The 14770-nt window shown below is 44.0% G+C and overlaps 1 protein-coding gene across 5 annotated transcripts in view; it reads right to left on the minus strand.

The window, feature by feature from the left end:
- The window catches only part of PRR5L (proline rich 5 like), a 41895-nt gene extending 27385 nt beyond the window's left edge, over positions 1-14510 (minus strand). The window contains exons 1-2 of one of the 5 annotated variants that reach the window (XM_048308133.1): positions 14384-14510; positions 1214-1577 (exon numbers count right to left, since the gene is read on the minus strand). In XM_048308133.1, coding sequence (XP_048164090.1) covers positions 1214-1383 — 170 coding nt within the window. In that variant the 5' untranslated portion in view covers positions 1384-1577; positions 14384-14510. Of the gene's footprint in view, positions 1-1213; positions 1578-2803; positions 2962-3203; positions 3228-14182; positions 14264-14383 lie in introns of those variants that run through there. The other 4 variants (XM_048308129.1, XM_048308130.1, XM_048308132.1 and 1 more) reach the window with 4 other exon arrangements.
- Between the last annotated feature and the right edge of the window lie 260 nt (positions 14511-14770).

Genomic DNA, 14770 nt, shown 5'->3' on the forward strand with positions numbered 1-14770 from the left:
ACTCTGAATTACCTGTGTCTCTCCTGGGAGACAGAGCAGAACCAACCTCAAGTTCTGCCTAGGGTAAGCAAGGGGAAGTTGTCACAGAGACACTGCTCGTGCCAGATGTATCTTGAACACAACTGTTTGGGGCATCTTTGCTGTGTGCTGGAGGCTAGTTGCTATGAGGAGACATAGATTTTTGGTAATATCTGCCAAACACATCACACTGCATTATCCAGTGATCCTAGCAGGAACCACCCACTCTGCAGCATCTGGCAAGACCCTGGCTGTGCTGGAAGATGTTATGCAGCCAGCATCACCTCAGATCAGAGTCTAAGCCCTGTTAATGCTTGTAAGATGCTGTTGGAGTATCTTCTAATTCTCTCACCAGCACAGAGGAGATCATAAAGTGACAGCAGACAAGAAGGTTTAGCAGGTCTAAAGCCGTGGCTAACAAGGGGACATATAATTCCCTTAACAGACATTCCCTTCTGTGGGCCAGTTATGGCACCTGCATGCTTCACAGACCTCAGGTCACCATCATGGCACAAAACTGCAATGGTTTTGCCAGGCTGCCTTTGTGTGACATTGGTAAACTCAGCTAGGTCAGCAAGCAAGAACAGTCTGCAGAGCACAAAGCTGGTGCCAGGTGGCAGAAGGGAAGGTGGGAACACCCACTTCTGGTAGCTGCAGACCATTAGATCAGATCAAGACATAGGACATCTCACTCTTCACCTTTCACATTGTTTTTCCAGTTGCCACTGCTGCATGACATGCACAGCAGACAGGATTTAGCTGTCAATAGGAAATGCTGGTAGAAGCCACAAGCTTAGTAGTTGTCAGAGGAACTCGACTGTGATAAAAGCTTCATAATATTCAAATAAATGCCTTTGTGAATTAATAAACCAGCATTTATTACAGTACTAGGAATGTGTTTTCCTAAATGGTACTTAAAAGATGCAACTGTTAACAAAAAGCAGCTCTGCTTTACTTCAAGACAGTACAGCTAAACAACGTTGGCCAAAACCAACTAAACACTACTAGGTCTAAGTTTTTCAACTCCACAGATGCTTTCAATGCCAGCAAAGCTTGGGCATGCCAAACATTCATGCATGCTTATAAACAGATGAGCTTAGTCATAAATGGTGTGAAGCACAAGTGTAAGATGCACGTGACCCTCACTGAGGAGCCGCTGCAGGGCAAGAGCTTATCCCAGGTGGGTCCTGCTCACCTGTTCCAGGCAGAGTTGGAGCTGAGCTGCATGGCCTGCCGGGCTGCCTGGAACCGAGGCAGATCACTGAGGACAGGGGAGCTCATGAAGCGAGGCCGCGGCCTTCTGAACGAGCCCATCTTGTGGAACTGGAGCACAAAGGACGGAGCTATGGTGAACCCTCCTTTCATAGGGTCAGGTGGAGTGGAGCAGGACCATCAGAAAGGCTCTTCTCTTGAAGGTTCAAGTGTCAATCTCAGCAACGTCAATGAGTCTTCAAGCCCAAGGACTCAGTCAAAAACAGGGAGTCAGCCTTGGACTAGCAGTTCCCCACCGTGCCGGGTTGTGACATGTGCTGCATGATGATGAAGGAAGTGAAGCAGTCCTGCAATGCAAAGAGAAAGGAAAAGAGTAAGGCAGAGAAGGGAGGGATAAAAATATCCTGTGCCGTTAACAGCAGCTTTGGGAAGACTCTGGAATTCCAGAGTTCTTCAACAGCCCCATTTCCCATCTTGCCCCTTAAACAGTGACCCAATAGAGCCAGTCAGAAATGCAAGCATGGTCTCTCTTTTGACTTCAACTAGCAGAGATGCAAGAACAAAGATGCCTCAGCTCTTCTGCCAGAGGTACTTTACAAATACCTTTAAATACAGTTAGCCATTCAGACTGTATATGAAGTAGTAGTAACTGTAGAAAGAGAAAACTATTCCACTAAAGAGGTACAAAAAATGAATAATGGAAAAAAAATTAACAAAGTGCTTTTTTTGAGAAGTGTTGTGCAAGGGAATAAACCCACTTGTTATCAGTTCACTACAAAAAGGATATAATAAGGGGCTTCTGCAAAAGCGTTCTGACATCCAGATATTTTGAGCATAAGCAGGACTTTTATGTTTCTGGTTTTTCTACAGCACGAGAAGTAATTGCTAGGCCAATTACGAAACGCCCGTATTTTCCACTCTGATCATCATCTCCATGTAGATGACTATGTAGCCCCAAGTAAACCACAGAAATAGAAGAAGTGAGCTCGAATAAAAGCCACAAAAAAACTTTGGCAAAGCTTCTGTGCTTTGAAATCCTCCCACTTCAGATGAATACAAGCAGTAGATGTAGTTGGCAGTTTGGAGAATGTGGGAGACAGGAGAGCAGAGGGCAAAAGAAACAAACAAAAAAGTTGTGTAACTGATCTGCATCTGAAAGATGTAACGCAAAATCTCTTTTCCACTACATCTTCAGCACGAGGTGAAAAGAGAGATGGTCAGACAAAAAAATGCTATGTACCTGCACTGATTTGACTGGTGCTCAGCTCCAGGAAACTCCTTCCACTGCCCAAACTATAACTCTTACATGTAAGAAAACAGTTTTCTTCCCACCTGGCCAGCCCCATTTCACACTGAGCTCACTTTGCCACCCCAGTTCTGCAGGGCCTTGGCAGATTCTGATCAACCACCATGAAGCCTTTGCAAGGCCCTTGCTGTGCTGTGGACATCACATGCCCTGCCAACAAGGAAGCTAATGGAGAAAACACAGGGAAAACACTTCATTTTTTAGGCACTGAAACACACAGTAGTATCATTCTTGGTGCTAATCAAGAAATAAATACGGTTGTTATACCTTCACAAGGTAAATGCAGTTTGCAGAGATCTCTGTGGAACTGGAACATGGCTACAAGTGCAACTTTTTCCTGTCTTTAAATAACTTCTGGCTGTCTTCAGAGATGACAAAGCCCAGTCAGTGTTTTGTGACATAAGCTTAGCCTTAACTGTTGCTGCTTGAAAGGGCAACAATCTGTTGATTCTTTAGCTGCTGTTACAATTAAAATAAAAACAAAGTTGTAACTTTTAGACAGAAAGACTAAACGTAAACTAGTACAACCAAATCAGCAGGACCTTGTTGCGTGCATTTTGCAGCAACAGTTCAACTGACATTGCCCACACATTTTCAATCTGCCAGCAATTTCTCTATTGACAACTGTAACCACATCAGAAATCACCAGAGGAAAAAGTTACAGCACCTTGGAGAGCCGAGGCAAGTTCTTTTCGGAGCAGACCAAAGGGTGGCCGCGAGGCAAAGCCGAAGCATAGCGGCTGTTTCTGTTGCAAAACAAGAGCTCGTGCCAATGTTTGTCTACAAGCTCCAAAGCTGACAGCATGAGCAGCTGAATGAGTGACAGCTCACTCCTCCCAGCAGTACTGCAAAACTTCTCACTTAACAATCTTTACACACAGAAGCACAGAATGGTTTGGGTTGGAAGGGACCTCAGAGACCATCTGGTTCCAACCCCCCCCCCGCCATGGGCAGAGACACCTTTCACTTTCAGAGGTATAAAATCAATATAAGCCTTATTTCTAGTAGGCATTTAACAGGGTTGGAAGGTAGTGGTTAAGATGTGCTAGCCCACAAGCCTCGTCTTACCACTTTCCAGGCGCCACAAATGCATGCAAGCACCTTTGTCCCCAACAATGAAATCATTTTATAGGATGCATTTATATTCATTTGAACTATATTAAGCTGCAAGGGGAAAGCTTAAATTCAGAAATGTACTTTAATATAACAACCTCTGTGCCTTAATATCTATAAATTTAAGTATGGGTAGGAAATTCTTTGGCCTGTTCTCTGCAAGCAGTAAAACACATGATCAGGAAGGTCTCTTCTGAGCTTGGGCTATGGATTTACAACACTGATTCCACACGGCAGAACTGTGGCATTACAATGGGCCCCACGATGAATTTCCTGAACACTTCTTACCTAGGGTATGTGCTTAAACTCACTGAAACATACATGTTGTTTTCCTTAATCTCTGTTAAAAGTCACCAGGTCAGATAAAAACAAGCTCTTGCCTGCAAAGAGCAGATAAGATATCCCTCTTCCTCCCCCAATCCACCCTGCAATGCCGTGTTACTGTCAAGTCAACCTTATTTTAGAATCTCATTAGGAATTTAAGGCAAGATCTTCAGCTTTAGGACCTGATTCAGAGTCTTATTTTTATTTCTTCAGGACTCAAAGACACAAACCTCTCCTATCTTATCTAAACCCAGTAGCTATTCAATGGCAGGCACACCAAACTGTTTCTCTGAAGGCAGGCTAACCCTAAATGGTATCCAAACACAACTGACCCTCATGTTATCAGAACTGGAAATGCCAGTCTGTGAGAAAGACCATCCTCTCCCCATGCCCACAGCCCATTTAAACTATTTTCAGAGCTCCATAAAGCTCAAACTAATAGAGTTTACTAGAAAACTGACTTTTATTACATGTACTCTGCAGATCCTGTGCACGTACCTGAAGGTACAACAAAGCACCTGAACCCAATCAAACACTTCCATCACACCAGATTTTCCTTTCACAGCAACTAGCTTCCACTGAAAGTTTTCCCCAAAGCAAAGCAGCCTTGTAAATAATGCTTCATTTTCACAGGGACGTTGCAGCAGCAGTTTGTTGGCAGTATCTGTGGTGTGCATTCTGCACTGTGCAATTTTTTGGCTTTTTACTGGAAGAGACTACCCCTGTGGCAAGAAAGGCATTAACATAGTTATAGGTTAGTAAGAAGCCCTCGTGGTATTCAGGCTATTTGAGCTATTGGGAATGAAGAGCATTTAGCAAAATGCTGAGCAAGGAACAATTTTCCTTTTCATTTTGCTGTGAAAACTCTCACAGAATTATGCAGAAATGCTCAGAAACAGACACTGTTCTCCTAGAGGCTTTCAGTATAAACTACTTCACATCTGCAGTTTCTTTTTGCTAGGATTAAAGGGGTTTAGAAGGCTACAAAATAAAACTTACTTCCAATAATCACAATCTTATTAGCAACCACAGAACTAGAAAAAGCTTTACAGAGAAGCAATGACTTTTCAAACCCTTTTACATAGAAGGATGGGAGACACCGTGATGCAGCATGTTCCAGGCACCAAGCAACATTCTCTCCATCAATTATAAAAGACATTAAGGCTCAGAGACTGAGGTGCAGTGACTGCATAAGACATACGGCCACACAGATAATCTTTCACTGCCACGTGCTCCAGCTGTTGGGATAATGCTTTACATGGCAACAGGGGATTTCAAACTGTTTGCCAGCTGATAGATCCTAAAACATTTCCCACTCTCCTCATCTTCCTTAGTGATCCTGCATGTCACTTTTGGGAAGACACTTGTCACGACTAAACCAAAGAGATAGGAATTACTCTTCCTTCCCCTCCAGATGTCTTAGCCCTCGGTCCTTTTGTTTTCCTTATCCTTGATTATCATCTCAAAGTCCAGCTACCAAAACCCTCTAGACCTCTAGCAAGGCAGACATGGCATCTGTGTAAAACTCAGGTCTTCAAGGGAGCTAGTTCTGCAGAGATGAAAGTCAGTGCTCCCAAATGAGGCAGCACAGCAGGACGATGAGTCAATCTGACAACAATGTAATTTCATCCACTTGTAATTCAGCACATCTGAGTAAACTTTTAGAAGTAATCTGAATCTTTAAAGAAAAGAATCAAGCATCAAGACAAATCCTTTCCAACACACACAGACACAGACATTAATAAAAACATTGCAGTCATGAAGCTAGGAAATTTTTATTATTTGTTTTCTGTTAGCCATGAAAAACAACAGAGAAATTATTATAAAATTATTTCATGAACAGACCTTTCCCTCCCAAGAGATCATAACACATCTGACTGTCTGGAGGAAAAGCAAGATCAGGTGCTACCCCTACTTCAATCTCTCTCTACGAAAGAAAGAATAACCCAAATTAAAAATTGGCAGCAATTCCTCCAAATTATGAATCTTCATTATAATATTGGGCCAAACAAACAAAAGACCCATGGTAACTGAGATTTAACAGAACAGACCTTTTAAAATTCCTCTGATGTCTTCTCTGCAAAACTCAGAGCAACAGCTGCTAACGGAAGTGACATGGCAGAAAAATCTATAACTGTTTCTGCTTCTTAGAAGAAAACTTTTAGCAACATTACTTCACAACAAATTTACACCAAAAAGCCACAAGTCCAAGATCAGAAGCTGTGTCTTAGATATATCTCAGTCCAAAAGTAACTTTAAAACAGGTGGCAAAGGAGAGAAAGAAATAGTGGAGAATGAAACAGAGCAATGGTTATCCTGCTATAACTGATGTTTTGCCATTTAATTATTTTTAGTCTTAAAAATAGCCCCTTCATGAAGAAAGATCCACACTTGCTTATATTTCTCTTTTATATGCTTTGTGCAATCATGACATTGGTGACCTATGATCAAGAAATACACTGCAACACGCACATAAATATTTTGTATTCATTCTGAGTGTAGAAGAAGCATAATCTTTAGAAAAATGCCCCCCTGTACTAAGCCTACAATGCTTAATGAGCGGTTCCATCCTGCCTCAGACACAAAAAGCATGAAGAGAACTAACCAGATTCTTGTTAGCTGATTCTCCTTCCAGCCCAATAAATCTTTAACAAAGTATGTGATTGGCAAAATCCTTGATACGAGTTCAACTGACAAGATCTGAAGACACTATTTCTGAAAAAATCCCTCATTCACTTGCTATGCAGCCACACTGAGAAATAGAAAAGCAACCCACAGCCTGTAACCTGGAGTCCTGTAGGTCACCACAACTGCACATGCACATGGCATTAATTTAATTTATATTCTAACATGGACAGTATTTGCCACTGCTAAATTAATAGCACATTCAGTTCCTCTCATAGCTCCCAATTGCTCAGTTTCTTAGAATTAAGATTTGATCTTCATCTCTCCTACTTTTCAGGAGAGAAGATGATCAAACTGAGATTCATCCAATAACTAACAGAGGTTATTTCTGGTCAACAATGATCAGAAGCTGTGTCTTAGATATATCTCAGAAGCTATTGAAAGCAAGAGTGTCAAAAATGTTGGAGCAGTCTAGGGTCCAATCTCAAGGCATAGTCCTTCCTACACCCTCATCCCTTCATGCCTTCACACCTTTAGCTCTGACCCATGGAAATTTTAGTGCTTAATCCACAGCCCATAAAAAGAATAGGCATCTAATTAAATATTGATCTTAATATGGTTTGAATCAAATCCTGAAGCAGCATGGAAAAGCGGTGACACTTTGTCTTGTGAGCAGCTCCTCACATGAGGAAAAGTGCATCTTCAGGTGTGCTCACGCTAGCACCAGGAGCACAGCCCATGCTAAGAGACATTCCCAGTTCAGGAAGGTAAGTGGAAGAGTGCAAGACCAGCCTTCAGCTCTTCTGGTCTTGTCAATAGGATTGATTCAAGTTGCAAACTTTAAAAGACAGCTTCTTCCACCCATAAATTAATGGCACCTATTTCTGAAATCCCCAAAATCAGCTCTGAAGTTTTGCAAGGAGGAACTGTAGTGAGGCTATAATGGGAGATCACAGGCCATAGGCAGGCTCAGGGGCCATGCCCCTACTCCTCAGCACGAGGGCAGGATCCAGGTGGAAGCAGGACAATGCTCCGCTCCCACTGGGCACAGCCAAATGAGGTGCTGTGCTCTAGATGCTGTCCCATAGAGGAACACAAGGTGATTCCTCAAGCTCTCTGTGCAGGTTCGTGCCAGCTGGGAAATGCAGGACTTCAGCCAGCCAAAGCACAGCCTGCAACCCCATCACACACCTCCTGCCAGCTCCTGGCTGGCCCCAGCCTGTGCAGTGCCAGCTGCTGCCAGGGTTGCCTGACTGCCTGCCCCACATCTGCAGCCTGCCCTCCCCTCCCTGCACCATGGGAAAGCCCTGAGGGATCCCAGGGAGGCTCAGCCCCAGGCAGATGGGCCACTCAGTCCTGCAAATCACTCCTTTCATCAAGAGCTCTTGGAGGCATACTAATAAGAGTAAAAATAATTAGCTCAATTTTCTGGCTGAGGAAATAAAAGTTGCTAAGCCAGTGAAGTGACTTAGCCTGGTTTTCAACCTTGCAAGCCAGGATCCTATTCATCAAACAAAAATATCCCTCTAAGATGCTTTAATGAAGCTCTCAAATTATTCAACAGAGTTGGAGAGAAAAGGATGAATCTGATCTACCTCTCCTTACCTCTCCCTTCCTAATCTGATTCAATACCCAAATGGTGTCCTTTCTTTTTTTTCTGGTTTCACCACCACAAAGGCAGCAATTTGATGTCCCATAAATAGCCCTGAGGTATCCTACTGGCCTCACATATCTGTGATTAAAATCGATGTATTTTAACTATTAATCTTAAATATGTTATCAAAGTGACATCAATAGATTAGGAGAAAACAGCCCTCTTGATACAAAGTCTTCACACTCTGGTATGCAATGATATAATCACAATTTTACTGCCACAAAACACTGGCTACCCAAAACAAGATCTCACCTTCCTTATCTTCCTAGTACACACCCATCTCCACAATAGAGACAACAGCACCCCTGTTTTCCTTCCCCATCTTTTCATATTCCCTCTTCAAATTTGACCCACACCATGCCTTTATTCACAATACATCTCAAATAACTTCACAAACAGATCTAACTTGGCTTTGATAACAGAACCATTTATAAAGAAATTCAGTGGTATCCAGTCATGCTCTGAGTTTCTGAGGTTAAATCAAACCTGAAACTCAAAGTGGAACTCTGCTTAAGAGTGAGAGGAAATATATGAGGAGGGGAAAAAACCCGTGTGTATATCCCACCATGGTCTGAGAACCCTCTCTGTAACTGAGAGACCCCTGCAACCCCTTTGGAGTTTACAGCCAGTTCAAAGTAAGACTGCTATTTCCCATCTATATACACAATAGTACAACTACTCATTAAAAAATGTAAGAAATCAGTAATAACACAGAGCAAGCCAGTTCAGTATGAACTAAAGAGATCCGGTCATAGCAAAGAACACACAGAAAAACAAATACCTTGTTATATAGGAGTAGCATCTAAGACAATAAAGTTATTTTGTTTTATGTCATAGATGTTCTGTGTTGTTTCAAACACATTTTTAATTCCTAGGACTCATATCATTCAAAAAATGGAGAAAATTTTTATGGACATTAAAAGGCACGATATGTTCGCAAAACACTCTGACAGGCTTGGGTGAGAATAAGAGGAGAACAGCTCATTAGAATCACTTAGCTGACCAGAATGAAGGTAGAGACAAATTTGAATTAGATGCACTAACAGGTGATTTAATCTGGTTGAAGTAAATTGCATTCCCCTAATAAGCAATTACCACACCAAAAACCCAGCTGTTAAAGGCAAGAAGCAAAAATGTAGCAGGGGCTCAGAAAAATAAAACTGATGGAGCAGTTTGAGAATGAAAAAATACACTTAACCTCTTTGGTACAATAAGAAACCAATCCAACAGAGAGGAGGAATGGATAAGAAAGGGGAAAGAGGAGATCTATCACTATTTTCTGATTAACTGAAAGCTTTAGGGTATTTTAGGCATTCCATGAAGTTGCATCCATAACAGCTGGAGCAACCATCCTTTCAAAATGGATCACTGCACTGCTATCCTAATCCACAGCAGCTAGCACAAATTCTTTTAAGCTCCAAACTTATCTGCATCTCTCTTTTGAGTTTCACCCGCCAAGACATAGCAGATGTAAAATCATCACTGCTTTGTCCCCAATTTTATAGCAAGGCTTTACTCAAGCTGTTACACGCCAAAAAACACAGCTGATTTAATAGCAAAGCAGTACTCCAAGGATCTCAGGCCCCCAGTTCAGTAGCTCATGTTGTTCCCAGACCTACCAGTCTTAAACTCATTTGATTACCAGGTGATTTTTAAGAAATAGAGCTAAATGGGAATACACATGAAAACAAGGAAGATGATATACACATTGTTGTTTCCTTCCACTGGCAGTATTCCCACATTTAATAGATGCCCTAGTAAATGCACCTCTACTGGAGAAAAACAGCCCAGGAATATACCACTTGAATGACACAAGTATGAGTAAGCTATCAAACTCTTTCTGTAGAAAAGGCCTTTGGACTGAATTGACAAATATGTTTTCAAACCCAGAAACTAACTTAGCATTGCTCTCCCCTCTGAATTTCACCCATGTGGGAAGTGATAACACCCACAAAGAGCCATCCATTCCTTCAGCACGGGCTCTAAAAATATTTTCACAAATCTCAGAGAAACTTTGACCATTTAGACCATTTGACCTTTTAGACCATTCCTTCCTTGGTCAAATGTGGTGAAATTCACAAACAAATTCCTACGGGAATTCACAAGAGAGGAACAGACAAGCTACAGGATGCTTTCTTTAAGGTGGTCACACTCAAGGAATTGCAGTCGATGGCTCCTTATCCAAGTGAAAAGCAGCAGTCAGTTGTGGGACAGGCACCATTTAACACCTTTGTCAGTGACAAGGACAGTGGCACTGAGCACACCCTGAGCAAGTTTGCTGATGACACCAAGCTGTGTGGTGCACTCGACACACTGGAGGGAAGGGATGCCATCCAGCGGAACCCTGACAAGTTTGAGGGCCTGAACATGAACAAGGCCAAGTTCATGCTTCTGCACCTGGGTCAAAGCAATTCCAAGTACAAATACAGGCTGGGCCAAGAATGCATTGAGAGCAGCCCTGAAGAGAAGGGCTTGGGGGTGCTGAAGAATGAGAAGCTTGACATGACCCAGCAACGTGCAGCTGCAGCCCAGAAAGACAACCATATCCTGGGCTGCATCCAAAGCAGCATGGCCAGCAGGTTAAAAGGGGTGTTTCTCCCCCTCTACTCTGTTCTCCTGAGACCCCACCTGGAGTGCTGCATCCAGCTCTGGAGCCCCCAACACAATAAGGATGTGGACCTGTTGGAAGGAGTTCAGAGGAGGGCCATGAAGATGATCAGAGGAGTGGAGTACCACTCCTATATGAACAGGGTGAGAGAGCTGGGGGTGTTCAGCCTGAGGAAGAGAAGGCGCCAGGGAGACCTTAGAGCACCTTCCAGTACTTAAAGGGGGCCTTACAAGAGAGCTGGAGAGGAACTGTGTTCAAGGCCATGCGGTGATAGGTGAAGGTGGAACGGCTTTAAAGAAAATTTGGGTTTGGATTAGACATTAGGAAGAAACTTTGTACTGTGAGGGTGATGAAACACTGAACAGGTTGCCTAGAGAAGCTGGTATTGTTCAAGGCCAGGTTGCATGGGGCTCTGAGCAACCTGGTCTAGTGGAAGGTGTCCTTGCCCATGCATGGGGGTTGGAACTAGATGATCTTCTAATCCAAGGAACTAGGTATGCCAGGCAGAAGCATGGCATGAGAGAAAAATGCAATTTCAGAAGCAAAAAGGTCATTATCAGTCTAAATGTAATGACGTGTTTAATTTTCTAGGAATGTTAATCATAAAGCATGCAAGATACACTTGATCAAAATCAAACAGTAAGTCAGCGAGCAAAATTATTTAAGAACTGTCTCTACTGCAACTAGAATGACAATCTATTATCTTTGTGCTTCCTTGCACTTCATTCTTATTCATTTTTGTTTGGTTTTTGTTTGCACATTCCTGTTGTTGCTATTAAAAACCTGAGCATGCCCCACATTTTTAACCCTGGGGCTACAGAACATGGCAGTTAAGCACCTGCTTATGCATCACGGCCCATCCTCAGGCAGCTCTAGTGTAACTGGGGTTTTGCTAAAATCCTCAGTCCATCCTCTGAGTTGCACTTAAACTCATCTTGTGGAGTAAAAACAGGCTGCTATGCCTTACTGAATAGGCCCTGGAACCCAGCACGTATTTAGTCACTGTATATTTATGCTTGAACTCACATCAGCAGAAACAATGAGTACAAAAGGCCATACATTATGGGCAAAAAAATCCACAAATACTACAGGCACCTAAAAAAGTCACATGAAAACTGAACTCACTGTATATGAGTTACAGAAAGGATAAAATCCTAGTACTTATGTGTCTGCTACTTTTAAATCCTTGCTGATACATGCAAGCCCCATTCCTTCACTCTTTCCTTAAGAACGGAAGCTACATCAAAGAAAAGGTTAAATATCTCACCTATTCTATCTTTGGTTGCTGGAAATTTAAGGAATTGGAATTCCTTCAAAAGGGAGTAAGGACTCAGTAAACACTACCTGTGTTCCAGCTGAACTTTGAAAGCGAACGTTGAAAGTCTTATCAGAGTTTCAGGTGATATCAGACACCCATAAACACACTGCATAAAAATAATTATAAAGAATTTCATCTTGAGGGCGGAAGACAAATGCGAAACTGTCACCTTAACTGTGCTGTGAAACTGCCAAAAGGAAATACTACTATTAAGCTGCCATATCAAAAAAGACTCCCATAAGGGCTTGAGTGCGCTTGTACTTCCCTGCCCACCCGTGTCACTGCCACCTTGCCAGTGCCATCCGTGCAGAACCCCGTGCAACACTCCGTACCTGACCTGGCAGCTACTTCAGCCAGAGATTCAGGACACCCCCGTCATAGACAACCAAGAACAGCCCACCTCTGGAAAAGTTTCTTCCTAGCTTCATCAAAATGCAGATGTTTTTTGACCCAAGCCCAAGAACTTTGCTCCCTCAGATGTTGTATCTTAGCAAGGAGACCATTCATTGTCTATGAACTGTACATCAAGAGCGTACCTTGTCCTAGATTACTGTGAGATTTGCATTTACTTGGGACCTGAAGTCTACTTTTTCTTGTGTTTTAAAACACAAGAGAATAATCTTTTCTTTCTTTAGTTCAGTACTTTGGTAGCACCCCTAAGTTCATGAATCTCTTCTATGTTACAACTGAAAGAAAAGTTGCATGCCTTCTGCAGAAATCTCTTAGCACTCTTCACCCTCTGTGACAGGTTGATCAATCACAATGATCTCTCTTGGCTGTAAAAAGTATAAATGGCTTTAATAGGAGAAGCTGAATCTAAGCAGCAAAAAAAGAATGCAAGTGCTTTTACATCTCAATTCTCCACTTACCTACACAGATATGCCATTAAGTTTTGGGTTGCTACCACAGATCATATTCTCAAACCTAACATCCTTGTTACAGCTGTAAAATAGCTGGCATAATTTACTGCACAGATTTTCAACTATAGGTCATTTCTTTGTTGTCAAAATGCTAACAAAGTTCTTCACAGAGGTAAGAGGATAGGATTTTACTTGCAGCTAGGGGGTTTTCAGGACAGTCAGTTCATTAGTAGACCACAGTGTCTTGTCTCCACTAATTTAGAGCTATGTTGTTAGGGGCTACTGCACAGCTGGACTGTGGCATCTGTTTAAGAAAAAAAAATGTACCCTGCATATCAGCTCCTGTGTTTTGTGCACGCTGCCTCCCCACGAAATATGATCTATGGGTATATACATCAAATATGCACGCACATACAGCGCTACACGCGAGATGTAAACAGGTCTTGCATGCTGATCCAGGTACCAACGAGTTCTGCATAACCGAGCTCTTTCACACCACAAAATTGCAGCATTGCCTATAAATACACCCAGCACTTGTTTTTGACAAACAAAATATCCCTCTAGTCAAGACAGCTCACTTACATGAACAAATCATCATATGACTGGAAAAGGCGGAAAAAAATAGCTGTGCTTTGGACTACTCTTTTCAGCACAGCCAGCCAGGAGCTGCACTGACAGGGGTCACTGCTGGAATGACGTGTGGCAGTGGCTGATGTCCCATGGACAAGACAATGGCACTAAATGTGTTTGGAAGTGGAAGGAACTGGAAAGTAGATTATGCCCACGAAACTGGAAAGCACTGCAAATATTCCTAGGGCAGAGAGGCTCCGAGTGCACGTTGGGGAACGATGGGCGGCATCAGCATGGGAGAGGTACAAGGGAGGAGAGAAAGAGATGGAGCTACCCTTCACTTTTTTAAACAGGTGGCCAGCTACTTTTACGGCTTTTGTCTCCTCTACGTGCTAGTTCAAGTTATTTAGAGAAAGACGAGAGAAGAATCTCTTTCCCTCCACGCCTGGTTTCAGAATTATTGCGTCTCCTGGGGGGAAGGGTTAGACTGAGACATTTGGTTTGGAAATGACTCACTCGGCAGAGCTATGGAGCCGGAGGGTCTATTTTTAATATTTTTAAATGGAGAACTTACCCGGGTCTCCTGCCTGCGCTGCGCTCCAGAGGCAGCGCGGGGAGCCGGCCCAGCCCGCTCCCTTCCGCAGCCGCCCCCCGGTAAACATCCCCTCCGCGCCGCCAGCGGCATCGCCGCCGGCCCCGCTGCCCCCGGGCAGGGCGGCCGCCCGAGCCCCCCGGCCGAGCGGGGCGGGCGCCCGAGGTCGCGGCTCGCACTCACCCCGGGCCGGGCTCCCGCTCCCCGCGCCCGCCGCTCGCACGCACGGACGGACGGACGGACGGACGCGCTGCCTCCGCGCCGGGATCTGGCGAAATTTGCCACCCACCGGCCAGGATTTTACACTTCCTGGCAGCCGGCCAGCCCTTGCTGCTACAGCCTGCCCCGGGCTGGCTCCTCCCCGCCGAGACAAGAGCCAGCCGGGCCGGGCCGGGCGGAGCGGGGGCAGCCGCGCCTGCCTCCCCCGGCTCCCACCCCGCTCCGCCTGCGGGTACCCCTCCCGTCCCGTCGGCGTCAGGAAGTTTAAATTCTTCTGACCTTCAGCGAAAGAGAGGGAATGGAAAGGATGGAGGAGCTCGGGAGGCCCTTGCCGGGGAAGGGCGGCCGGCA

The sequence above is a fragment of the Corvus hawaiiensis genome, chromosome 6 (assembly GCF_020740725.1).
Source record: "Corvus hawaiiensis isolate bCorHaw1 chromosome 6, bCorHaw1.pri.cur, whole genome shotgun sequence".
NCBI classification, from domain to species: domain Eukaryota; kingdom Metazoa; phylum Chordata; class Aves; order Passeriformes; family Corvidae; genus Corvus; species Corvus hawaiiensis.